This window comes from Eulemur rufifrons, chromosome 15 (assembly GCF_041146395.1).
Source record: "Eulemur rufifrons isolate Redbay chromosome 15, OSU_ERuf_1, whole genome shotgun sequence".
NCBI classification, from domain to species: Eukaryota; Metazoa; Chordata; class Mammalia; order Primates; family Lemuridae; genus Eulemur; species Eulemur rufifrons.
In genome coordinates this window covers 107,754,119-107,779,687 of record NC_090997.1, presented here as the reverse complement: position 1 = coordinate 107,779,687, position 25,569 = coordinate 107,754,119, and the positions used below count along the sequence as shown (strand labels likewise).

Below are 25,569 nucleotides of genomic sequence, written 5' to 3'. Positions count from 1 at the left end.
AACAACAAAATACCAGTCTAAGAATAAATGAATGCTTATATTGGTAAACAACCTTAAGATCAATAAATATATTCATACACACATTTATTTGCACATTAACGCAAACACTATATATATAATACATTTTAGTTGATCTGATTTTCATTTAATTCCACAAAATTAACCTAGAATTCTGAGATAATGTGACTTTAATTTTAATAAAGTTTAACTTTATACTATTTAGAAAAAGTACTAAATAAGTGTTTTAAAGAGGCTAGAAATTTGCTTGCCTGATAAAATTGGGGGGGGGGCGGGTATTTTAAGACTATCAACCTATATTCAACATTGACATGATTAATCGGCAATAAACGTTCATGTCTTTATTAATGCAAAGGTTCTCTACTGAGCAACAGTTAACTTGTAACAATGATCTTTCACTTCTTGATGTAATGCTAATATTCCAGCTTTTTCATGAGATGTGCTATTCATCTGCAGTATTATCATTTGTTTAAGGTGTAGTATGAGACTCAGACAAGCTGAGTTTTGCCTCCAGGAAGGAAGCAAAAAGCTGTACAGCAAACAGCCATCAAAAAATATTTGTGTACACATGTCCTAAATCATCTGATAAGTTGAACAATTGGTATATCTCGTAGAAATCTGATGTAAGTAATCCTTTAACAAGATTACTTTTTACCTTTGTCACTGGGCCATTCCCTGAAGATTTGTAAAGGACACTCATCATCATCAAGAATAATTTCTTTAGCACCTTTCTCATCAGAATGCTGGGCTCCAGGAGGAAGCATCACCTAAAAGAGAAAATAATTAACTGTAAATATACCTAAAAAGTAAATTAGCAAGTATTTGAATTAAAAGTCACTGCAGAATTAAATTGTTCAAGCACTATAAATTCTCACACATCAGAATAATCATCAATAAAAGTGAAGGAAAATAATTTATAATAAAAAGCTAAGCCAGTTGATTTTGTAGTTTTTATTAATATTTACCAGGCCCCTAACAAACAACTAGTGTGTGTTGTTTTTTTTAAATAACTTTTTATATGGAAAGACTGTATGTAAAGGTTAACTTCTAAGTAATCTCTTGAGGAAAGACAACTTCATTACTGCAAATTTCAATCTCTCCCTAATCCACCTTTTCACATTCAAACAATGGTTTTTATAGAGTAGGTTCATACAAAATGAGATCTTCTAGGATAACCACCACACAACAAACCAGAACAGTTTTTATAAAGTAGGTCCACACAACATGAGATCTAGGGGAACTACCACACAATAAACCAGAACAGTTCTCTTTTTCTTCTAAATAACCTGTCTTTATATGTAAATTTTAAATAGGCCATTTAGGTATATTACAGGACTAATCCATCATTCAACAAATTTTTTAAAGCAACTATTTTAAGAAACTATGTTCGCTGTACTCTGAAAAATTCATAATGCTATATTACATTTTATTCAATGTTTTTACTGTGGCCAATCAATTTTGTTAAACATCTAAGAAAGCTCCAAAAATATGTATTGGAGAAGAGCAGTAGATGACAGTTGTCCAACAGTCTTCTATATTCTGTGGGCTTGTGTTCCATCTTCATTTTAATGTAGTACTAACACTAACCAAAATATAATTACAGAGAATATGAAATGAAAACCCAGTCATCTGAACATTATTTTCAACCTGTAGTTAATGTAATGATGTTATCATACTAAACCTTACCACTCCAATGACCACCATGCTCACACATACCAAATGGATTAGACTCTTCCATAGAATCCTATAATTTCTCTCTATGCTGCTTCAAGTACCTTAAAAAGACAAATTTACCATAACACAGCCTTATGACAAAATTAATCAGTCTTTCTTCATAGCATTTTGTATTAAATTCAGTATGTTGGCTTAGAACACATACTACTTCAGGATCTGACCTTCACTCATCTTTTTAGTCTCAATCGTTGTCTAACCTTTAGGAGCCAAACTGAAAAAGATACCTCCAAGACGGGAGGGGGCATGATGAGGCCATGTCTGACCTTATTGAGGTTATTAGAGGCTTTTGGTTTTTGCTTCTGGTTAATCTAGCAAGAGGCCTGTCAATTTTATTTGTCTTTTCAAACTTTTTGTTTCATTAATCTTCTGTATAATTCTTTTATTACTGATTTCATTTAGCTCTGCTCCAATCTTGGTTATTTCTTTTCTTCTGCTGGGTTTGGGATTGGCTTGCTCTTCCTTCTCCAGTTCTTTGGGAGGTTCAATAGATTGTTGATTTGTGATCTTTCTGTCTTTTGGATGCAGGCACTTATGGCTATGAATTTTCCTCTCAGAACAGCTTTGGCTATATCCCACAGATTTTTAATAACTTGTGTCACCTCTTTATCATTTAGTTCAAAGAATCTTTTGATTTCCATCTTAATTTCCTCCTTGACCCAACTACCATTCAGCAGTGTGGATTGTTTAGTTTCCTTGACTTTGTGTAGAGATAAGTGTTTCTGCTGGAGATTTCTAATTTTATTGCACTCTGGTCTGAGAAGATGTATGGTATAATTTCTATTTTTTAAAATTTTTTGAGACATGTTTTGTGGCTTAGCATGTGATCAATCCGAAAATGTTTCATAAGCTGATAAGAAGAACATACGTATATTCAGTGGTTTGGGGGTAGCATGTTCTGTAAGTGTCTGTTAGGCCCATTTGTTCTAGAGATCTGTTTAAGTCCATTGTTTATTTTCTGTTTGGAGGTTCTGTCAGAGGGGTGTCGAAGTATCTAGCTATTATGGTGCTGCTGTTTATCATTTTGCTTAGAGCAAGATTTGCTTTAAGAATCTGGGCACACCTCTATTAGATGTGTAAAGATTTAGAATTGTTATGCCTTCTTGTTGAATTGTTTCTTTTACCATTATATAATGACCATCTTTGTCTTTCTTCACTTTTGTTGATTTGAAGTGTATGTTATCTGATATGAGAACTGCTACACCAGCTTTCTTTTGGCTTCCATTTGCATGGAATATTGTTTTCCATCCCTTCACCTTGTGTCTGAATGAGTACTTGTGGGTAGGATACGTTTCCTGAAGACAGCAGATACTTGGCTTGTGTTTTTTTTAACCATCCAGCAGCCTATGTCTTCTGAGTGGGGAGTTGAAGCCATTTTCATATTTATTTAAAGAATTGATAAGTGGGTAGATTTCTGTTCTTCCCATTGAGTATAACTTTCTTGCTCTGTTCTACCTCTTTGAATCACTGTGGTGACTGAGCTATGACCATTAGTTTTGGGGGGTTTTTACACTGGCAGGCGCTTACTGTACTGATCCATGTACAGTGCATGTGTGAGTACTTCCTGCAAGGCAGGTCTGGACTTGGTAAATTCCCTCAGCATTTGCTTGTCTGGAAAAGACTTAATTTCTTCATCATATGTGAAACTTAGTTTTGCAGGATACAAAATTCTAGGCTGGCAGTTGTTTTGTTTAAGAAGATTGAAGATGGGGCCCACTCCCGCTGGCTTATAAGGTTTCCGCTGAAAAGTCTGCTGTTATCCTGATGGGTTTTCCCTCGTGGGTCAGTTGTTACTTACATCTAGCTGCTTGCAGAATTTTCTCTTTCACTTTCACTCTGGCCAGGTCGAACACTAAGTGTCTTGGAGACGTCCTATTTGCTATGAACCTTCCTGGAGTTTGATGACCATCTTGTGTCTGGATGTACGTATCTCTAGTGATACTGGGCAAGTTTTCCATAATAATTTCCTCAAGTAGATTTTCCATACTTTTTGCACTTTCTTCTTCTCCCTCAGGGATACCTGTAATTCATATATTTGTTCACTTCACGTAGTCCCATATCTCTCTAAGTGACTGTTCTGCCCTTCTTCTCTTCTCTGCCACTTTAAATGACTGGGTTCGCTCCAGAGCCTTGTCTTCAAGCTCTGAGATTCTTTCTTCTCCTTGGCTTAATCTGTTGCTGAAACTTTCTGCTGTATTTTGAAAATACTTGAATGACTCTTTCATTTCTTTAAGTTCATTATGTCCTTCCTAATTTTGTCAAGATCTTGAGTGATTTTTTCATTAATTTCCTGAAATATTTTTTGGGCTTCTTTTTGTTGGCTTTCAACTTTCTCTTCAAATCCATTCATCTTATTTGCCACCCATATTCTGAGTTCCCTTTCTGTCATTTCAACAATTTCCTTGAAGGTGGAGTTCACTGCTGAAGCTCTGTTGCGGTCCCTTGGGGATATTGATCTGTTGATTTTTCATGTTGCCAGGGTTCTTTTGCTGGTTTCTTCTTATGTGAAACTACTTCTCTCAGTTCTGGGTTAATAGGTTTGCAGGGCTCCTGTTCCTTGCTGGGAACTCTCCAGATAGTTGTAGGATGTTCATGTTGGGAGCTGGATGAGACTCTCTTCACTGAGGCTGGTGTTGTAAGGACTGCTCTGCCAAGGGTCTCCCCACAGAGGAAACTGCAGGAGCTGGATAAGGTTGTCATGGCTTCTCAGGTTGTGGGCGTTGCTCATTGCAGGTCAGAGTATGCTGGCGGCTTGAGGCTCGGGGGTCCCTGGCGAGGCATTGTACTTTGGAGCAGCTCTTCCAGCCCTGCTCTGGTGGTGGAGGCTCTAGGGTGGGGTCTTGTGGTCCAGGTGCAGCACTGGAGTCCTGGGGATGGTGTTTTGGGCCTGCTAGGAGTTATGGAGGGACAGGGGCAGAGCCTCAGGCTCTGGGCTGAGAGCCTCAGAGGTGGGACTGGGGAGGAATCACAAGCAAAACCTCTGAGCAGGGCCTCTGAGCCAAAAGCAGGGCTGTGCAAATGGCAGGCCATCCGACCTGGAGGGTGGGGTCAGGGCCAAGCAGGCAGGGGCAATCGGGGCTGGAGGGTAGAGATGGGGCAAGCAAGCAGCAGGCTGCTCTGCTGGCACTGGGGTCACACGAATGCCAAGTTAGGTGGGTTCAGGTTGGCTCCAATAGCCCAGGGACCACGCAGCTCTCCATGCTCCTCTCGGGGCCTGCCTAAGTGGCCTCCCGAAGCCTCTCAGTTCAGAGCCCAATGCACCCCAGTGTGAGGGCCTCAGAGCAAGGACTGGGGTGGAGCTGGAAGCAATGCCTCTGAGCAAGGCCTCTGAGCCCAAGGCAGGGCCATACAGATGGCAGGTGGATCCAACCTGGAGGACAGGGTCAGGGCCAAGCAGGCAGGAGGCAGCTGTGGCCTAGAGGGCAGATTTGAGGCCAAACAAGCAGCAGGCTTCAATTTCTAAGAGTTCTTTCTCTGCCTGTTCTTCCTTATAGCATTCTAATGTCATAGATGCACTATCTTCCTTATTTCTCTGTGTTTCTTAATTTATGGAACACTCCCATCTGCTCTCTCTAGTTTCTCCTTTTTATCTCCAGGTTTTTTTTAAATCATTTGTGTTGATCTGTCTCCATTGTAATGGTGTTTTTCAAATGTCTGTTGAACCTTGGCTGTCCATTCATATTTGACAGCAAGTCCCAAGAAAGCAGAATGTAAAATCTATATATACAGGCAGGGATTACTGTTGATAGTTCTCAGAATGAGGTTACTAGACCAGAACTTCCAAAGGTCTGTTCACATATAGATCTTTCTTCTTTTGAAAGCAAGTGCCTCCTGGGAGGAATCTATACATTTTCTGGCCACCAGTATTCTAGGTACAGCGCTTCTCTTCATCCTCCTGTTTTCAATAAAGACCGCTGTTACCCTCTGCTATGCCTACTACCTCCAAATCCAACGCCTCCTGGTTCAATACGCACCCAGCCCCATCAGTTTTACTCTAGATGGGCAGAAGACGCAGCAGCTAGGATGGAAAGGGGACATGGTGGAGTCTAGTACTTCTTGCAAACTCTTTTGATCCACCGGCCTGCTTGTCTTGATGTTCTCCTGCAGGCTTTCTCTGGTCCAGTAAGAGACCATTCATTTACATATGCAAAAGTTCACTGACAACTCTGATCTGTTGTCATCTCATCCCATTCTCTTTGTTCTTGTGCATGTAAATAATTTTTTATTCTTTTATTGTCATTTTAATGTAAGAAAAACATCTGTTTTTCCATCTATTTTCGGCTAAAATTTCGACTATATTCCAGATCTGTTTGTGTTTCCAACTCAATCTAACTTCCTAGGTTTCTCAGCAAAACCATAAAATCATAAAACTCAAGCAAGCTCTTTTATTTAATTCCATCTGCAGCTAACAAAAGACCTCTACACTGAACACTATAAAACACCGCTGAGAAAACTTAAAGAACTCAATGAGTGAGGAGCTACACTCTGCTCACAAATTGGAAGACTGTTAGGATGAGTAGTCTGTAAGTTCATTTACAGATGCAAGGCAAAGGAAATCACAATCCCAAAATTTTGTGTGAAAAAGATAATCTGATCCTAAAATGTATACAAAAATTCAAATAACCTAGAATAAACAAAGCAATTTTTAAAAACAAGAACAAAATTGACATATACTTTACATGATTTTAAAGTAAATCTACAGTATAAATCTAATTATAAATAAGATTTATAATATTATCAATGTTATGAATTTATTATAAATCTACAGTAATTAGCACACCTTGGTATTTGGCAAAAAGGCACACACAGACCAATGGAACAGAACAGAGTCCAGAAATGGAACCACACATATGTAGACAATTGATTTTGGGGTGATTTTCATTTTCTTCAAACTGCCTTTTAATATAAATTTATATTTAATATAAATACATTTCTTATTTTATAATAGAAACAAATATTACTTTTGTAATGGAAGGGAGACTTTTTTTTTTTTGCTTTTTGTTTTAAACATGTATTTAACACATGGTTTTAATTTATCAGATTATAAACCATACAATGGGGAGAAAATCAGTCTGTGTTTAATTTGATTTAAAGAATATTTTCCATTTAAATGTAAGGTCCTAAAGACTATACTTTCAGGGATCACTCCTATAGTGTGTTACTAAATGTAAGGTCCTAGCATGTGTAATACTGGTAAGAAATAATGATTTGATCAAGTTACTTACCCGAGCAATGCAGTAATCCTTAGGATTTTCTTTTTCCAGACCATATTTCTCTAAAGCCTCAGCCACAGCAAAGTCTGCAGGATCTGTAGTAGACAGCAGGATTGTCTTGTAGGGAATATTTGGTTTTAAACTATCTGCATAAATTCTCAGTGTTCCACCTGAAAAAACATGTTGACATCTTTGAGCACAACTTTACTGTATGCCAATAACAGAGATAACTAACATCTACAATCATTTAAGAAAAGAGTTCCTCAGGTCTAGTTGGAATGAGTGCAAAGACAAAATGTGCATTTTTTGGAAATGAAAAAACAGAGATTCTCTTCATTTCCTGTTAGGTGACATACATTAGCAATAACTGGTTGACCTAGTGACATTCTGAACTCCTGAACAATCCAGTGTGACAAAGACTGTTTCTGTCCTCTCGTTAAGCCAGGCGTTCACTGCAGTGACGCAAAGATTCCCGCTGCGGTGGGATGGAGGAGGGCGGCACTCCAGTTCTTTTACGGCGCTGCTTTTGCCGCCTGCTTTCCCACTCTCTTACCTACACAGCCTCATAGACCTATTTCCCTTGTTTTTCCTACATCCTGATCATCAATCTGAAACTTAAAAACCCAGATAAAGTTAAATATTAACCTCACTAAATAAATCCATTTTTAAAAAGTGAACTAGGAATCAGGAAATCTCAGGTGCTTGAGGCCAAAGATTGTTCCTGGATTTGCCATCACAGCACGGCTCTACTTTCGCTTCCAGGCACTACAAACTGCAGTGTCATTTATAGCTGTGAATTCAATTGGAAAGAAAATTCAACTAGAGCAGAGCAACTTTGATATTTTCCTTTTTTGCTTGTTTCTTGTTAATGGAAATCTACATATGTTATATTATTGTCACTAGGGGTGTCATATTGGGAGTCATAATCTTCCTTCTACTTATGGTCTAGTATTATTAAGCCCTGAAATCTTAAATCTAGATGGAAGGATACTGAGGGAAGAAATTAAGATTAGCTCCATGCCCCTACTACTACAGTGGGGGAAGGATTCTAACTTCTTTAACCCTCAATTTTCTCACCTGTAACTTAAAAGAGCTAGATTAGATCTCTATGGATTTCTTGAAGCAAGTTCTAAATTTCCATGACTCCTTCACTCTTTTTAGTTCTAATGCAGTTATTCTGGATATTGAAAATTTGTCATATTCTCTCTCATCAAATCTGGCACAAATTGCATTTTGATAACTTGGCTAATGGTAAAATAATGTCGGTTTTTAAAAAAAATCAACTAGTCCACATCACTATTAGAATGTGGACCTGCCGAGCCAGCTCTCAGGACATCCTGACCATGTGCAAACTCACACTGTTCTGATGCTGAGGACACAGCAATAAACAGCTCAGTGTTCTTACCTTCATGTGACTTACATTCCTTAATTGGGAGGTGGAACGCAGGGGGAGAAGACTAACAAGAAAACAAATAATTTTAAAATAGTGAGACATACTGTGAAAAATATGGGTATGGTTTTAAGAAAGAAAGTGGCCGAGAGCTTCCTAAGCTTGGTGACTGGCCCAGACCTCTCTGAGAAATCAACCTCTGAACTGAGACCTGAGGGACGAGAAAGCAGCAGCTGTGTGACAATCCGAAGGAAGGGCTTTCTCAGAAGGGGACCAGCAAGTGCTTAAGGCCCAGAGCCAGAATAAGGCTGGCTTGGTCCATAGGACAGCGTAGACAGAGTGAGGGGAAAAGAGGGAGATGAAGCCAGGGACTGGCTGGGACCAGATCACTCAGGACTTCCCCAGCAATGATCGAGAGTTTGGATTTGATTCTAGTTGAAGTGCGGGAGCCATGGAAGGTCGTAAGTTCTGTGTGTATTGAGTGTGTGAGAGAGAGTGTGTGTGTGAATGTGTACGCATGTGTGAGGGTGGGTGGGGGGAGAGGTGGGCAAAATGCCACTCATGCTCTACAGAGAGGACCTAGGTGAAGCTGGGGACAGTAGCAACAGAAGAGAGGCCAGTCTGAAGCACGTGTTCCACTGTGACAAGATGCATCCCCTCCGTATGTCATCATACTCTACTTCCAAACAGATTTGGAGTAATTTACAAGAAAAACATGTGCAAAAGGATGAGTAAACAACTTTGTAAACCGAGGTAACACACAGTAGACAACCAAGGAGCAAAACAGAGCTTCTATTTTGAAAGCTGAAGAGATGAACTTGTATCCTCACCTGGATCTCCACCAAAAAAAGTGCAAATGGTCAGACACCTAATTTTTCTAAAACACAATTTACATCTGCTAAATGCCTAGACAAGTACTGTGTGATCCCAAAGTTACAGACCACAGAGCACAAAAGATTATTTGGTTGGTCTGAAAAAACGCAAAGACAGTGTTTAACAGAAAATCACTTTAAAAGGAACTAATCTACTTTTGCGTGGCACTTCCCTTCAAGAGCGCGTCAACATGACATAGCTACAAAATTCGTATGTATGTGGTCAAATGAATTTAGCTATTGGATGGAATTACTTTTATTATCCATTTGAATGTTTTAGAACATCTGTCTGAAACTATGATTTGGTTTCAGTATAGCTGAGTGTTAAGGCATTCTGACACATGAAACAAGCAATGAATGGATATACTCTAATTTTAAAGGTTTTTAGTTCATAAGCATAAAACCATGGTACTATCATGGGAGAGACACACACATGTCAACTGACTAAGGAAGGAGAGAGAGAAGAGAAGCTAACATTTTTAAGTCCCTATCATGGACTAAAATCTATCTGAATAAATTAATGTCTCAGTTCCAAGATTAAGGTATGGCTTATTGTCCCCGCCTCATAGATGAAGAAACTGAGGCCCACAGTTTGCACCCGAGTTGTAGGTTCCAACTGAATGCTAAGCCCAGGTCCACATTCTTCCAAACTTCACGTGTCCTGTTGCCCCCAAGAGTGTGCACTAAGAAACCGAGGTAGAAGAAGGATCAACTCCCTAAAAATTCTCTCACCATTTTGTTAATGCATAATATTACTCAGTGAGAAATAAACATATAACCATTGGTAGTAGAATATTTGTGCCACAAATCAATTAACTGAGTCACACAAGACATTTTAGGGTCAACTATATTTTGAAGACATCACAAAGTGAATATACCTGAGTGTCAAAGATACTTTACAATGTCCAGGGACAAAAGCTGTTGTGAGTTATGACACCTGAACAGCTGTGAAGTGAGATTAGCAGCGCAAGTCAAGGAGAACACGTAAGCTATGTCCTCAGAGCTTGGGGAACGAGACAGAAGAACAATAGCCTCAGCTGCCACTCTCAGTAAAGTGGTACCCACACGCGCCCATGTGCACCCAGCCCACATTAAAGAATCAACCTAATAGCTAATAGCTACGGTAGGCTGTAAGGATATATTTTTCTGAGCATTTTATTTATTAAAACAAAAACCTTGAGGGAACTCAATATTTTGAGCTTCCTTAGTATTAACCATAAATAGCTATTTTGCTAATGATATTTAGTTTTTACAGTTTCCTGAGGTTCCACGTACAGAAAAATATTCCTTCTGCCCCTAACCACCCCTTCAACAGACAAACTCTACTCAAAGTTCTGCTGTTTCTCCTCCTAATTCTTTTGGGTTTTTTCCTGTTTTCTTTGCTGAGTCCTTTCAACAACAGCCTTGCCCCAACTTTTTATACGACTGCACACTTTCTATCCAACAAACTCACCCACGCCTCTGACTCCGCCTCCCCACCACACACGTACTCCAACCCTCACCTCCCTCACCACTCACCACCAGAGCAGCGCTCCAGTCACCGGACCCCCAGCTGGGAAGAGCCCACGTCCCGCCAGCACCTCATATGGCACACATAAACAACACTACCTTCCACCCCAAATGCTCTTTCATTCCACAGTCCATCAACATCGGTTTACTAATTAAAGACAGGGGTGTCGTCCTGAATGCCTCCGTCCTCAGTGAAATCCAGTCTGTGACCGGTTCCTGACGATTCCACCCCTTCAACGTTTCAGTCCTTCCTTCTCTACAGCCCCGCTGTCACTGACAGACTCACAGGCCCCTCACCCCTCCCATGGGCAATGCAGTACTTTCAGTGGGCATGCATGCTTCGAATTCCCTCAAATCGACCTTCCACTTTGCTTCCATAGTAATCTCTCCAGATAGGAAGCTTAGGCTAAATTGAAAGCTTTCTAAATCCCCAGCTTAAAACTCTTCAGCAGCTTATTAACAAAGCACATCAAATTCTTCCACCAAAGTACCCCCAGTGGCAATGAAAAATAAATATGAGTATCTGGGGGCACAGGCTAAGTGACCTGCAAAAAACCTCCTATTTCAACCTAAAAATACATATAAATGTTGCATTCTAATCCACATTAAAACATTTCTCATCATAAAAATTTTTTTAATTTACTGATATAAACTGATACTCTAAGCTAGCTATCTTCATCGTGACTCACATATCTCTAGCCCATACTTGAATATTCCTTGAGGGAGCCATGGATTCATCCTCAGAAATTCATTTCAGTAGGAATGTCAAACTCCCTCCCATGGCACATAAAGTGCCTTTAGATCTGGTGTGTGGTTAGCACATGTTGGTATTTCTGAGTGTTCCTTTTGTCCTTTTTTTAAGACTTTTACGACTTTTCTTTTTCCTCTTTATATTTTCTCTCCTTCTCCTTATTTTCTTCTTCCTCTTTTTATTTTTGGGGCATGTATTTATAAATCACTTCAAATCCTTGACAGAACAAGACAGACTATATATAAACAAATAATCATTTGGGTCTCAAAAATAACATTAGAATATTTATGGAACCAAGAAGTCCCTCGCCTAGTTATTTTATATCACCAACACTCAAGTCTTGTGAAGTACATAATTAAGATTCGGTGATCAGTGCTGAATGTGCACACAATGTTTAGGTGGCCGACTTGCATCACAGCCACAGGCACAGAAGCACGTTCAGAAGAAATGGAATTCTCAGCAGGTTCTGTAATGGGGCAGAATGCAGTGACCGTGCACTGTGATGTGTAAGTCTGATTTGGATCCCATCCCAAATAAAAGATTTATCTGAGGCAATCAGGAACATTTAAACAATAACCAGGTATTTAATAATATTAAGAAAGTATTGTCAATTATTTTATATGTGATAACAGCATTGTGGCTATGTTTTGCTTTGGGTTTTTTTTTTTTTTTAAGAATCCTTAACCTTTAGGAAATATACCAAATTATTTATAGTTGAAATAATGAGAAGTTTGGGATTTGCTTCACAATAATAGTTTGGGAACGGGGCAATGCATGTTGGAGCATAGAAGAAACACAAATTGTTAATTACCAAAATTCAGTGATAGGTACATGGGGTTCATTACATGTTTTTCACCTGTGTATATTTGAAGTTCTATAGAACTTTTTTTAAAAGGCTACACTGAGGAAAAATACGTACATTAAACATATCTCTATAGGATCAGAGCTCTTCTGCATAAGGCAAAACTGATGGTACATGTTTGTTATGAAGGTTACATCCCCCCATTGCTTTAGTTAAGGAAACCTTAAGCAGAGATAAAAAGTGTTAAATAACATTGTTACAACAGATATAGCAGAGAAAACTAATTTAAAGTTTGTACCTGAATCAGGCCGCCCATCTGAGCTCCGAAATTCCTGCATTCTCTTTTCCAATTTCTGTTGCCTCCGTCGTTTCATAACCACTTCAGGATTAGAAATTGTTCGAGTAAAGCTGGTTTCAGGCATGTCTTTGTAGACCTCAGCAGCCAGTCGGGAATTCTCACTGTAATAAAAAAGAAAAAACATCAACATTTTAAATTTTTTCTTATTAGAAACAGATATATTATAATCATACAAAAGTCAAAATGACAGATACTGTTTGGGTACATCTGTCCCCTAACAGGTCTGTTACATCCTATTTGCCATGTGCTAATTATTAATACCATGTGATAAAGAACATACTTTCTCTCAGTACAAACTAATACACTGAACTAAGCAGAAATCTATAATTAAAACTTTATGGTGAGTTTATTAATAGAGCTAAAAATGTATGGATTATACATTTCAGTAATTTTTGCCAGTGTTATTCTGCAACAGACCAAATGAGTGATATTACACTATAACATTCCAATCATAAGAAAGGAGGATTAATTATACTTTAATAAAAACCTGTCTTAAAATTACAGCAAATTGGCCGGGCGTGGTGGCTCACGCCTGTAATCCTAGCACTCTGGGAGGCCGAGGCGGGTGGATCGCTCGAGGTCAGGAGTTCGAGACCAGCCTGAGCAAGAGCGAGACCCCGTCTCTACTAAAAATAGAAAGAAATTATATGGACAACTAAAATATATATATACAAAAAATTAGCCGGGCATGGTGGCGCATGCCTGTAGTCCCAGCTACTCGGGAGGCTGAGGCAGTAGGATCGCTTAAGCCCAGGAGTTTGAGGTTGCTGTGAGCTAGACTGACGCCACGGCACTCACTCTAGCCCGGGCAACAAAGTGAGACTCTGTCTCAAAAAAAAAAAAAAAAAAAAAAATTACAGCAAATCTTGAAGAACCAAAATTAATTAAATAGGATGATTTTTTAACACTTAATGATTTACCAACATTCACTTTCTTGAACTTAAACTTTCAAAAGGAAATCGCTCCAACAGTTTCTGTGAAGGAATCAAATGTATAGAATGATGAAAGGAAAATAATTTTAGGTAAGATGGAAAAATTGATTTACTTGATTAAATTTTGATAAGTATACTTTAAAGATATAATTTTTAATTATAAAATAGTTTAATTAAAAATCATACAAGCTTATAATCAATCAAGCTAGCAACATAACTAATTTTAAGTAGTTCATTTTCTAAACCAAATAATATATCACCCCATAAACTAGGATGATGAAAAGAACAAGCCATAAAGCATATTTTAAACCGTCCTTTGATTATTTTTCATTTATGAGCAATCTATCTATGCAAGTTGCATAACTGCATGAGAACCTTATTATGTAATACTAGACTGAAGTGACTGCATGGGCATCACTGCCCAGTAGACTATCTAAACTCACTTTGATGCAACCCAAAATGGGCTCAAATTCTACTCTAAAGTATAAAGGTCTGTCCGGAAAGTATCTAGCAATGTGATATGAAAAATGGAGACATTTAATGAAGAAATACAAGAAACACTATACAGGACAATGATGCCTTAGTCCCCTTCAAAGTAGGCACCTTGGGACCTCATACAATTCTCCCAGCATCTCTTAACCTGACCCACACATGTTCAACATTCTCAGATGTTCTGCTTGTTGCAGGCCTTCCAGGATGTGGGTCACTTTAAACAGATTCTCGACCATCTCTGTGGTGTCTGTGCAACACTTTTGTTTGTGTTACATTTATTCCATGGCCCTGAAAGCCTTCTGAATCATCTGAATAGTTCCCAAAAAATGTTCAAGCTTAATGCAAAATTTTGTGCAGCTGCGTTGCTCTAGCTGCTCAGTCATTTAGAATGCGATGGCGACACAGTGCACACGCTCACTCAGTGGCGTCTAGTGTCCCACTGACTGGTACAGTGATGTCATCATTGTTCACACACGTGCATTACAGTCCACTCTCCTTGGCTGCCAGGTTACACTGATGCTATGCAAAACATTATCGTCACATTAACAATGGCTGGATACTTTCTGGACAGCCCTCATACATTTACTCACTGACAAATGGTTAATGTCCTCACAATACATACAGAACACTTAGTATCAATTAAAAAATGGGAAAAAGCCACGGAGAGGTCACTGCAACAGAAGAATATATATAGTTAATGAGCATATGGCAAGATGCTGCCTTATTAATGATAAAAACTAATTCCATTTATGGAAGACATCGTATACTGTGGAGACATGCTGATCTGTGACACCCGGAGTTGCAGGGTATAAGGAGAGGAGAGGTCTCGTGGGCTGCACAAGAGCAAAGGCCAGTGTGCCAATGGGTTCAGAACACGGGAAAGCACCCAAACCTGTCATCTAGCCATTCTTCTAGAACGCACCCTGAGAAAATAATCAGATGAGTTTCCAGAGTCAGAGAACAAGGACATTCACTGGTGTATTTACAATACCAAAAAACCTAGAAACAAACTACAAGTTCACCACAAAAAGACGAGTTACATAAATTATGGATGAACTGCATGACAGAATACTGCACAATCACCTAAAATGTTTTTGTGAAACATACATATCTTTGTGGAAAAATATCAAGTGAAAAGCTCTAGTTTAAAAGACTGTGATTATACTTCTGTTTAAAATCTCTCTACATAAGCATATGAAGTGCATACATTTGTACAGAAAAAACAAACTAGATTACAGTTCTCTTTGGCCCCATGTGACAATACATGAGTACCCTTTTTGGGAAATCTATACATTATTCTTTCTTTCTTTCTTTCTTTTTTAAAAAGACAGGGTCTCGCTCTGTTGCCCAGTGCAGTGGACCGCAGTAGCACGCTTGCAGCTCACAGCTCACTCCGACCTCCAACTCCCGGGCTCGAGCCCAGGAGTAGAGATTCTTCCCGAGCACAGCAAGACAGGCTTTGTCAGCAACGAACCTTGCTTAAGTGAGATCCTCTATTCTCCCTCAACACAAAAGAACCAGAAGCATACCACGTAAGTTTCTTGACTGATGTTCACCTTTTTCATAATTTATCTGGTAATTTAACAAGTTTGCTGCAGTAAAAACATCTGGTTTAGAGTACAAAGAAATAGGAATAATTCCAGAATTAACTTACATGTCATCTCCTTGGAAAGGTCTATCATCTTTATCAGATGCCTGCCGTAATGCCTCTTTTTCTCTCTTCTTTTTTTCCTTCTTTTCTTTCTTTGAAAGTGTTCTCTTGAAATTCTGGATAACACCTTCTTTTTCTTGTTTTTCGGGTCCGTTACTTTGAGCCTTCTGATAAAAGTAATATTATCACCATGTGACTACTAACACAGAATCGCTCACAGCTACCCATGGCTTAGCTAAGTTCACCACACACAGCCACAAACAAAACAAAGCTACTGGAACAGGAAAACCTCTGGAGTGATGGAAATGTTGTTTATCTTGATTGGACTGACAGTTACATGGGTGTATTTACCAAAACTAACTGAATTCTATACTCAAGATCTGTGCATTTCAGCATAAATTTTATCTCAATTAAAACAAGAAGCAAACAAAAAACCAAAGCCAGTAAGGAAACTCCAAATAATTTACATAAAGTAACTTTAGTAACAGGAACCTAATGAAATTATGGAACTAAAGAGTTTAAATCATTATCTACTTTATAGAAGTTTTTCTTTAACTTCAAAGAAAATGTTAAGAATAGCCATAAATTGGCTTTTATGAAGCAGTATTGTGTTTGTGTAAAAATTTCTAACTTCTTTTCCAGATCTTGGTTATTTGCTTATTAATTTATATTTTAATCCACAATCATGGCCTGCTCACAATGACAGAGATACATTGTTTTTTATGTATAACTTAAGAAAAAATAAAGAACAAGAGTAACTATTGTAGTGGGAAAGAAAACTGCTTCTGAGCTGCAAGTTAAGGGAGCAAAGAGCATTAACATCCCAGTTCCACACGTAGTTCACAGCACGGCACGGGCCCTAAGAAGAGCTCCAGTCTGTGCCAATGAGGCTCTGTGTTCCACAGCAAGGCGCACAGAACAAAATAACATTAGCTGAAATTGTGGTGCAGAAATGAAATACAACATGGATAGCAAAACAGTGGATAGTCATTCTCACTTTGTCGAATTTGCTGCAAATGCAGCAAGTCACTAGAGCACAGCAACGAGCAAGGTCAAGGATACATTTTGTGTACATATCCAGGACTCTTTAACATGGAACACGGACATCACACAAAATGAAAATTTCCTCCTGCTAAAAATGAATAATGGTAGTCTTTTCCCCATCTTTTGGGGAAAGAAAATTAAATAGAAGATTTTTTCTCAAAATATCCTTAACCTTTGCACATTGGCTGTCACTTGTCAATACTGAATTCTTGTGTAAGATGCTACTTGATTTAGCACAGAACTATATAGGTATTTTGAAATTATATTAATATTTCATAGTATTTCACAAAATAAGAAGAGCAGCACAGGAACTCCTGATATCCTACACTTGAGAAGTTTTAGAACCATTTTATTACCTCATCCAAAGAAACCCAAGAAAGTTTACTGATTCCTAACCTTGTATATGTAACATGAATAGGCTTTAAATGTACCTTATTAAGCACCTAAAAGTTTACACAAAAATAGATTATCACAGTTTTATTTTCCCTTATGATTATTAATAGAACAATTTTCATTATAAAATTTGGGGGGAAAATCAGAGCTGATTAATCATTAAAACTCTCATTACAAAAGCATACCTAACTCTTCTTTGAAAAGTGAGAAGCAATATCTGGAATTATTGGGTGAAATAAAGGACAAAGCAGGGAGAAAAGGGGTACTTTTGAATTACTTTCTGGGAGAAGGATAAAAGAGTTTAGAAACAGAAGCAAAAAGGAGAAAGAGCTCCGGTAACAAGACATCAATCTCCTGTCTCCAGTCAGATCTGACCCAGGACCACGGTCGGCTCCTACCTTAGGAGGAAGGGCATCGTTCTCATTCTTAAGAACAAACCTGCCCTCCCGATCATCTTTGTTCCAATTCAATTGCACAACTAGAGGTTTCTCATCTATATCCAATCTTCTTTCTTCTTCAAAACATGAAATGAGAAAAAGAATAAGCCATGGTTATTTAATGGCACTAGCTAATTAGCACTTTGATATACATTTAATTTTATAGACATAAAGTACTTTATTACCTCAAGTACCGACTTACAGATTGAAATGTATTGTTTAAAATGTTAAGTCAAAGTATAAATTAATAATATTTTGTTGCTACTGTATATCCATTACCATGTATCCAGTGACAGACACTGACTGGGGCAATTCCCTCATTTAGTTCTAACTGGGAAAATAAGAGAAATATACATGAACTGGTTAAAAAAAAAAAAAGTATACATGGTTTTGCTAAAGTCTATTTCTGTAAATCATTATCTCATATATAACTGGAAAATAAGGGAAAATGTTAATGTAACACTGATTCATATGAGATTTTTCTCATCACGATAATGTCATAAGCTACAAAGCAATGGCACCAGCCCACCATCAGCCTTAGAAGTGATCACTGCACTATTCTTCCTGTCTCTGCGCACCTGCTCCTTGTCTCCAGACTTGCCAACTTCAACCTACACGTCTCTTTCCAACATAAAGCTGCCACCACTTTTCTTATGCAAAGTACTATATTTGGTGTACCATCAGGTTAGTAAGTATGAAATGTCCGATTTCCTTAACTACTAAGTTCGACAGTTGGTATCTCTGACATTTCACTTTGACAGGGCTAATGGTTTGAGAAGTTCCATTCTGGTGATTTTAATCTTGAAAATGAGCCACGTGGGTAACCTGAGACTAAAGTGGATAATGATGAGCAGAAAGCTGTAGTGGAAGCGAATCCATCTCAACCTATGCATGAATTAGCAGCAAGGTTTGACGTTACCATCCCAACAATATGGGACCATTTGAAACACACTGGCAAGGTAAAGAAGCTGGGTAGATGGTTCCACATGAATTAAATGAGCATCAGAAGAAAAATTGTCTTGAAGCTTGCTTTTCCTTGTTGTCACGACATAAAGGTGAACCATTTCTACACCGTATTGTTACGTGTGATGAAAATGGATTCTTTTTAACAACTGCAAGCATTCTTGGATAAAGATGAAGTGCTGAAACACAGTCCAAAACCAAATACTCATCACAAAAAGCTAATGTTGTCTGTTTGGTGGTCCAGCACAGGTAATATCCACTACAGCTTCATGAAACCTGGTCAGTCGATTATAGTGGATGTCTATTGCAACCAATTGGATGACGTGATGAGGATGCTTGTGATTAATCAGCCAAGATTGGTCAATAGAGACAGGCCAATCCTCTTGCAAGACAATGCTGCTCAACCATATGTTGCACAAACAACGCTGCTCAAACTACAGAGGCTGGACTTGGAAACTTTCTGTCATCCACCATATTCACCAGACCTTGGACCAGCTGACTACTGCATCTTCCAGGCTTTGGACCACGTCTTGTAAGGAAAATTCAATTCTCAACAAGCTGTGAAAAACATCTTTTGGGATTTCATTGTCACTTGCTCTCCAGGCTTCTCTGCTGCTGGCATAAACAAGCTACCATCAGGATGGCTAAACTGGGTCGACAGTTTAGGTACACACTGTGATTAACTGTACTGTTTCTTGTTTGTCATATATATAATAAACCAAACTTTTCATTCTAAATCAGACATTTCATATCTAATGACCTAATACTTCTTTCATTATTAGAAACATAACAAATCTCCCGAGCACAACGATCAGGAACATGGCACCCCACTGAGGGTATCCCTGAGAGCCTGACCACCTACTGGAGGCCTACAGCTGGCTGGAGGCCGGGGGGAGAAGTCACTGAAGAATGCACCTGCTCCTTCCGGCTGAGACACTCGCTCCCAGGTGGAGATGGCCAAAGGGGCAGGAGCTGGCTACGGCTGAGGCTGCAAGCCCCACACCCAAGTCAGGCAATATCCCCAGGTACCGTCCTCATCCTGCAAAGAAACCCGTTCCCTATGCTAGCACTTGTAACTCGTGTTTGAGTCATTATCACAAATTTGAACAGGTTTTGCATGACCTACCCAAATCTTTTTCTTAAAGTCTCTAACTTTTAGTATAAAATCTGGCAGAATGTAAGATTTTTCAGGAATGCCTATTTCAGAAACATCTGTTCAGAGAGGGGTACCTCACAACTGGAACAGTAGTAACACAAGACCCGTAACTTTCAGGGTTGAGTAAACAAGTAAAAGTCATCATAAAATGAAAATATTCAGCAATGAACTGACCACTTATAAAGTCCATTCCCTGTGCAAACACCACTGGCCACGACCCAGCCTTGCCCACTGCCCAGCACCCCAGTCAGCCAGTCCCCACCAAAACGCACCTGACGGTGCACTGTCATGCAAGCTAACTGCAAAGTGAAATTTCACACCTTGCAGAAAGGGTCAAGAATGCACCGTGCTGATGTGAGTGATATTAAAAACTGCACCAAGCACAAACTCAGCCCGTGATGATGAGGAGCAGGCAGTTAGAGCAATGAATAACCAGAGAGACAGCTGACAAGGATGATGATAACACAGGCTCCTTGTGGGAGAAAGTTCTGATTTTCCAAGGAGTGGGAAGAGTTCTGAGGAACGTTCAGTTCGAGTCCTGAACCCATGCCACTCTTCACAATCATGCCCAACACTCACACAGAAAGTCAAGAAAGCTCAGCAGTAAGTCTGTGTTTGGTCAATTAGTCCATACCTGAAACTATCACTGTAAAATATGACACAGACTTCACTTTTCAAACAAAGGTCTCTATCAAACATTTTTGGTCACTATTTACTATGAAATTGGATCCCAGTTTTAAGTGTGTTTACTTTACGGGGCCTTTTACAGGTACTAAGTAGCTTTGGATAACAGGACTCTGCAGTATTAGTAGTAACATACTACAGCAAACACCATGTGAGGCAGTACAAATAAAGGAGCACTCTGGAGTTAGGTTATTCGATGAAAAGATGGCCAAAGAATTTATGACCAGGCTGGACTTGAAGGAAAGGATATAGGTTGTTGCAGAAAACTGTCAGAAAGGCAGAAGGAAAAGCATCATCAGGGCACGAGGTATCTTAGTATAGCCTCACGCAGAGGAAGACAACTGTCTACTTTGATAAAGCATTTTGAGTGCTATGCCAAAAATTTAAATTTTAAGTGAGTAATAGTTTTACCCCCAAACAAAAAATGACAGCACAATGATGATGATGAGGATGAGACTGATATTACCGCTGCTAACAATGTTGACAAAGACTGTTCAGGTAATTGTATGCAGGATATGCTACAATGAGGCTGGTGAAAAGAATTATTGTTTAAGAGTCAGCAGGAAGAACTTAAAAGATAAATAGACATAAAAAGGCTTTTAGTAAACATTATATATAAACTAATGCTAACTATCAGAATATAGGAACAACAAATCTTAAATAATTATTTTATCAGCTGAAAATGAGAAATGAAAATCAAGAGTAACAAATTAGAGCTAGAACAGTAAGTGTGAACTCGCCACAAACTAAAATTACCAACCTGTTTTTGTTGCAAATTTTACACTGGATCTAAATATTTCATAGAGTAACTTTTAGAGAACTAACATTATGTCTAAATTATAAAAGTAAAACAAGAAGGGTGACATATTCTAAAAGCATGTGACTAACCACTGAATGTAAACAGTCGGTGTACTCTGGGTCCTGCTGTACCTTTATACATTTAAGATACCTTCTGCCTTAGGTGGTTTCACACATTTTTTTAAAGTAGCATAATCTTTTTTGTGTATTTCCAACTGAATATAAGGAATCCAATTCATATAAAGAATCCCACTATATAAAAATCATAAAAGCAGAGTTTCCCCGGCGGCTGAAGCAGGGCGGGGGCCCAGGCTATAGCCCACCAGGGCTGCAGTGTGCAAACACGCTGAGGAGATCGCGGGCGCTGAGATGTGCTTAAATTTTCAAGGGAAACAAGGTGCATCTGCCAGACCCCGAGAGAACTCCTGGTCCAGGAGGCTCCTAGTCCACAGTAGACTGTGCAGCACTCCTCTGTGTCACATCCGCACAAAGCAGGGCTTTCCACAGTGCTGTCATCAACAGCGAGCACTGTCCGAAAGTCAGTATGGAGGAGAAAATGAGGGCTCCCTGGGTCTGAGGAGCCCGGCAAGGCCCAAGAGGCACACCTGTCCCATGAGGAAGTAGTTGTGATTAGGAATAAAATGAAAATTTTAGTTTTCCTTTCATTTTATGTGTACTATTTTCTCAAGTATCTACCAGATTATTAGTTGTTAAATACTTACTAACCTGTCTAACTACTTAACAAAAAACTGGTATATATTTCCTTTGGCCTAGTGGTCCCATTAAAAAATTACCAAGACACTAAGCGTTCCGTGACCCAAAAAAGATGGAGAACTGCTAGGGTTTTCCTCATACGCAAGGCACAGGTGAAACAAAACGCAGCTCTAAGAAAAACAGTGTGGAAGAGCATGTGAATGGGTGGAGAAGATACCATTTCCTTTTTCTTTAAACATGTTTGTTTTGTTTTCACCCCTTACAAATAATATATTTTTCCTTTTAATTAAAAACAAATTCAATAAGGAAAACTTAAAGGGAAAAAAGTTCTTTAAAAAAAATAAAACTCATCTGATTTTTGGCTCACAAATTACAATCTTACATCACATCCCAAAGACTTCCCTTGATAGCATTTAACCAGCCAAACAGCACCGACAAAAAAGGGGCGGACGTGGCAGTGATTTCTTCTTTATAATCTACTGACAAAGACTCTACAGCAAAGGAAATACTCAGTCTCAGAAAAATCATCCAAAATGGAGAACACCCTCGACTGTCTAATTTAGTCTTGGTATTATTTATGAAGGTGATACCCTTATAACCTTAAAAAAGTAGGGGAAAAAAACTGGCATGCCTTACATACTACCCAAGGGAAAAAATGTTTAGTCACACCTGAAAATCCCACACATAACAAACATTTTAGTCAAATTTCAAATATACAAAGAAATCTGTACTTCTGAAATAAATAAAAATAATGTTCAAAAAGGTTTGTGGACAGAACTTAAGGGGCATTCAGATTGGATTTCTGTTTTATGTAATCCTTTATTTGCTGCACTAATTGGAATTTGCATTTTTTTACAGGTTATTAAACATTTCCAAAGCACCCATAAAAAAATTTTATAAATTTCTACATTTCTAATGAGTCCAACTTAAGCTGCCATTTGATAAAGCTACATAAGATATCTTCTGAAATTTCTAATGTTAATACAAGGAAAAATTATTCAATACATAAGGTTTCCTCAAGATGCCCTAATTATTCCCAAAGAATAATGACAGTGTACTGTTTCAGAATGCAAAAATATATTAAGTACCAAGATTGATGATTCATACCTGCATAATATGAAACTGGGTTACAATTAATTATATTATAATCGTAACAGTAAAACTTATACACAAGAGTTACATAAAAACATTCTCAAAAAGTAGGGAACATACTACACCATCCATGTATATGACACCCCAATGTTAGATACTTTTAATTATGAAATGTCATGCTACTTATCTTTGGAGAAATAAGCATACGTAAAATTAATATATTCATTCTAACTTCTAGCAAATGTATGTGTCAGTGACTTATAAGAACACTTCCTAGACATAAAAGTTTTACCAGCCTGCTGACTATTCCCCCAGCCCCTCCAAACCTAGAAAGAGGGAGATGAGACGCAAAGCAGTGAGGACATGATGAACATGCCTGAGCAGGCTGGCTAGCCACACAGCAGTCACACCTCCACCGGACCCTGCCCGTATACACTGACCTCCGCTGACGTGCACTTCGTAGAGGGAATACTTGGGGGAGGACAGCATTCGCATGTCAGGCCGGAATTTCTCTGCCAGAGTTTCAATTACATCCTGGGTAGTGGCAGTACTAGAGACTCGAATACATTTTGTTGCAAAGTTTCCAGCAGCTTTATCTTGAAAATAAAATCTCATCACTCCATGGAATTCCAAATCCTGAAAGAAAACAAAATGATACATTTTTGGAAAAAACATTCTGAAGAGATTTACTTTTTCTAACAATAGTAAATGGAAAAGGCTATTCATCACTTTTTAAAAAATGTTTCTTTATCACAAACATCTGAGGCACAAACTAAGATACAGGTTTTTAGTCGTCAAGTTTCGTCTGTGACACTAGACAAGTTACTTACAATTTCTCTTTACCTTACTTGTCTCACATATGAAAGAAATAATGGTTGTAAAGTAGCTCAAGTTACCAACAGCTGACATCTACCGAGTCCTCAGCAAACACTAGGCAGGCATACCATGACGTGCATTATCTGATTATGTCTTTACAACAGTGCAGTTAAACAGATACTATTATTAAACCCTATTTCAAGATCTGGCCATCCAAACTGAGTTTGAGTACCTTACTCAAGGTGGTATGCAGCAGATCCAGAATGAAAACCCAGATGCACTGGACTCCACAGTCCATGCCTATACTGCCCTGAGATCCCATCCAGCTCTGAGATTCTAAAGCCTAAAAGAACAGAGTCTGTTAAAAGTGAGGACGAAATGTTAGCCCTCAGTCCTACCACAAATATGAATAAATGAAAACACTTAATTTTTGCAGAATATAATTGTAATTAATTTTCAATATGAACTACTCACCCCAAATCAATGAATGAAATTTTGATTTGCCTCAAAACCTTACTTGTAGAGAGAAGCACACTTGAATTCCAACCACAGGTAACCCCTCCACACACAGTCCCTGCCGTAAGGTAGGCCAAAGCCTACAGCTGTGGATGCCCTTTCCCATTATTCCCTCCGAAACAGAAAAAGCACAATTCCCAACAAAATTCCAAAGAATATTTTAACTCCTAGGTCACTTTCACTGCCTCAAGCAGGATTTAAGATTTGGTTGTTCAAGTGGTACCATCCTCGATTCTTCTTTCTCTCACCCTGCGCCGCTAACTCATCAAAATACATCCAGAATCCAGCAAAATCCTGTTAAAACCCAACGAGAACAGACCAGTCCTTGGCCTCACACTTTGCAATGGCTTTCATCTCTCAGAAGTGCAATCATGACTGTGGTGCTCAAAGTCACTCACATGTGAGCCTCTCTTTACTTTTCCCCAACCACCAGCCTTTTCTTTTCGAATAATCACGAACTAATAAGTATTTACTTGAGGAAAAATAGGGGAAATGGGATACAGGTTGAGTATCCCTTATCCAAAATGCTTAGGACCAGAAGTGTTTCAGATTTCAAATATTTTCGGATATTGGAATATGTGCATTACATACTTCAGCATACCCAACCTGAAAATCTGAAATCCAAAAAGTTTCCATGAACATTTCTTTTGGGCATCATATCAGCACTCAAGAAGGTTTAGATGTTGAAGCATTTCATATTTCAGATTTTCAGGTTAGGATATTCAACATGTATTAGAATGCGGTTAACAACTGTATGAATTAAAACAGAAAATGAGACAATCAGGCACAGTTCTAGCCCTGAAGCTTTACTGTGCTTGCCCATATCGCCCTACAAGGCAGTAAGCCCTTCCCACTCCCTGCTGTGGCAGGGAAACACACAAAATAAAGGAGTAAGCATGTTTGAAAACAACACTGAACCATAGATTCTGGAGTAAAGGAGGGCCATGGCTACGGGTGAGACCTGAGAGAGCTTTAGGAGTCAGCAACATGGGAGCTGTCTTAGAAGAAGTCCTGCTTGGGTCTCTCAGAAATTATATCAAAGGCCTCTTAATCTGCTCTGGGTCAAGTGGCAAACAAATTCAGGCAATCCTTTTTAAATGTTGGGCTAACGACTCTAAAACCTTTAGAACTAAAAATGCAAGTGAAAGATGCTCATAAACTCTTGTCTGTAAATGAGAATTCGCGGCTATCGGTAACAGCCAGTGCTCACGCACTCCATGCCAAGCGCTGTGCTCAA

The 25,569-nt window shown here is 38.7% G+C and overlaps 1 protein-coding gene across 12 annotated transcripts in view; it reads right to left on the bottom strand.

The window, feature by feature from the left end:
- Positions 1 to 25,569, bottom strand: part of AFDN (afadin, adherens junction formation factor) — a 148,271-nt gene that overhangs the window by 79,652 nt on the left and 43,050 nt on the right. For 5 of the 12 annotated variants that reach the window (XM_069487826.1, XM_069487830.1, XM_069487834.1 and 2 more), the window contains exons 2-7: positions 23,441 to 23,636; positions 17,555 to 17,670; positions 15,723 to 15,886; positions 12,585 to 12,745; positions 6,975 to 7,132; positions 674 to 785 (exon numbers count right to left, since the gene is read on the bottom strand). In XM_069487826.1, the coding sequence (XP_069343927.1) occupies positions 674 to 785; positions 6,975 to 7,132; positions 12,585 to 12,745; positions 15,723 to 15,886; positions 17,555 to 17,670; positions 23,441 to 23,636 (907 nt within the window). The remainder of the gene's footprint in view (positions 1 to 673; positions 786 to 6,974; positions 7,133 to 12,584; positions 12,746 to 15,722; positions 15,887 to 17,554; positions 17,671 to 23,440; positions 23,637 to 25,569) is intronic. The other 7 variants (XM_069487833.1, XM_069487836.1, XM_069487837.1 and 4 more) reach the window with 3 other exon arrangements.